A 2,500-nucleotide genomic window follows, 5' to 3' on the forward strand; every position below is an offset into this window, starting at 1 on the left:
ATAATAATAATAATAATAATAATAATAATAATAATAATAATAATAATAATAATAATAATAATAATAATAATAATAATAATAATAATAATAATAATAACAACAATAATAATAATTGATAATAATAATGATAATAAAAATGATAGTAATAATGATAATAACAATTGTATTGATAATGATAATAATAACAATGATAATAATGATAATAACAATAATGATAAGATTAGTAATAATAGTAATGAGGATAATAGTAATGATAATAATAATAATAAAAATGAAAATAATAATGATAATAATAATGAAAATAATAATGATAATAATAATGAAAATAATAATGATAGTAATAATAATGATAATAATAATAATAATAATAACAACAACAACAACAACAACAACAGCAGCAACAACAATAACAACAGCAACAATAAAAATAATAATAATAATTATAATAATGATAATAATAATAAAAATAATAATAATAATAATAATAATAATAATAATAATAATAATAATAATAATAATAATAATAATAATAATAATAATAATAATAACAATAATAATAATAATAATAATAACAATAATAATAATAATAATAATAATAATAATAATAATAATAATAATAATAATAATAATAATAATAATAATAATAAAAACAAAAATATAATAACAACAATGATGATAACAATAATCATAATAATAATGATACTAATAACAATAATAATAAAAGAAAAATCATAATAATATTGAAAACAAGACATAAATAAAAACATCACCATCACAACAAAAATGATGACAGCAATAATAGTATTGCCCTTACTGAGTGAACATCAGTCATGACCGAAAAGAGGCGCCATGAGGGCACTGGTCTCCCTGCCCCCCAGTCTTCCCAATTCCGCCAGAAACACGTAACATGGGTGCAGAGGTATGGGCGTGAGGAGAGAGTGGGCGTGCTAGTTATTGTGTGTGAAAGTGTGAGTGGTCGGTACCTGGCAGCCATGACAGCAGTCACGGCGGTGTGGAACTGCCTGCTCAGTCCAGCCGACGCCGAGGGGAATACGACAATATCAGTGAGGGATCCACCAGCTACCCTGCCCACCCTATCAAGCCAGAAATGTTAATCTTTTTTAACCCATCATGCGGTCAAGATATCTCCAGTATATCAAGGGATAAGGAAAGAGCAACAACCACAACAACGTGTCTCTTGAAGATTTGGACACAGCCCGGGGGTCTGTCCTCGGTGGCCGGGGCTGCGTCAGGGCGCTGTGCACTCACCTGCTCTTAAACCTGAGGCGTCGCTCCGTCAGGTCCTCACGGATGAGGTCCATGCTTGCAAGAGAGACACTCACAATTGCATGAGCACAGCAGCGGGATGATACATACGGCTCGGTTCATGGGGAATACAGTTTTACTCTCTTTTGTTAACTGTACTAAGAACGTGTTAATAACTCAAAGAAAACTCACACAAAAATAAACTCTCCCATGTTATGACAGAACTAAATTAACGGCAGGTATGCCATGGTTTCTCACACTGATATCGTATATCATTATCAGTAAAAGGAAAACACAATCTAATCTAAGGAGGGGGCTTGGAGGGCAATGCAAAACACACAGGGCTTGACACTCGGGGACGATGCAAGGGCCTCGGGACGCCTAACTCTAGCACATACCTGAAGGGAGACTTGCCCCGCTTCTTTCTCTCGGCGGGCTCAGGGGCGCCCTCCTCCGTCACGCCGTTCACCTCGGGCGTCAGGGAGGCGGCTTCGGAGGGAAATCAAGGTCAAATCGTTTAGCATTTGTCATGTGGAATAAATATGTTCTAACGGTTGCGTGTACAAAGCAAACATGACAGTGAAAGAGACGTGTATACTTATTTCTTCTAGTCTAGACAACGCCCTTTTGAAATATGGAATCGTTTCAAACTTTGCATTTTTGTATCATGACCTACCTTTCTCTGGAGTGACGGCTGCTTCCTTGCGCACGATTCCTTCATCGGCTTCTACACCTTCCTCGTTGTAATGCAGCTCTGCAACAAGGAACACACGTCAACACGCATTGAATACGACTTTGAACTATACACAAACTAAGCAATATATCTTAATGAACAAATAAATGCGCCAAACGGGAAGGAAATACATCCCATTCCTTCTCACTCGACGTACCTTTGATGTCGGACATAGAGAATCCGGTATCGACGAGGGAGCTCTCGAAGTGGGCGGGGCCCTGAAGGTCTCCGCTCTGGATCCTGTTCTGCCGGATCCTCACCTCCTGCCATCGCCTGGCCTTCTCTTCCTCACTGAGTACACAAAAGAGTTACAGTTTCATCTTTACTTTACCATCATTCGTATTTGATGTCAAAGACTCGAAGATCGATAACGAAAATATAAGAAATAAAAATCAGTTCACAAGTAATGTTTATGAGTAATCTTTTACTCTGAAGCACCCTCAGGAAACCAAAAAAAACGATCACTAACAAATAGTTAAACCCCACCAATGAAATACAACA

At 35.7% G+C, this 2,500-nt stretch overlaps 1 protein-coding gene across 1 annotated transcript in view; it reads right to left on the reverse strand.

The window, feature by feature from the left end:
* Nucleotides 1-2,500, reverse strand: part of RyR (Ryanodine receptor) — a gene marked incomplete in the record, with an annotated part of 178,643 nt that overhangs the window by 64,469 nt on the left and 111,674 nt on the right. Inside the window, 3 exon segments of the mRNA XM_070142884.1 lie at nucleotides 1,665-1,755; nucleotides 1,943-2,020; nucleotides 2,157-2,290. Coding sequence (XP_069998985.1) covers nucleotides 1,665-1,755; nucleotides 1,943-2,020; nucleotides 2,157-2,290 — 303 coding nt within the window.

The sequence above is a fragment of the Penaeus vannamei genome, chromosome 30, assembly GCF_042767895.1.
Source record: "Penaeus vannamei isolate JL-2024 chromosome 30, ASM4276789v1, whole genome shotgun sequence".
In the NCBI taxonomy this organism is placed as follows: domain Eukaryota; kingdom Metazoa; phylum Arthropoda; class Malacostraca; order Decapoda; family Penaeidae; genus Penaeus; species Penaeus vannamei.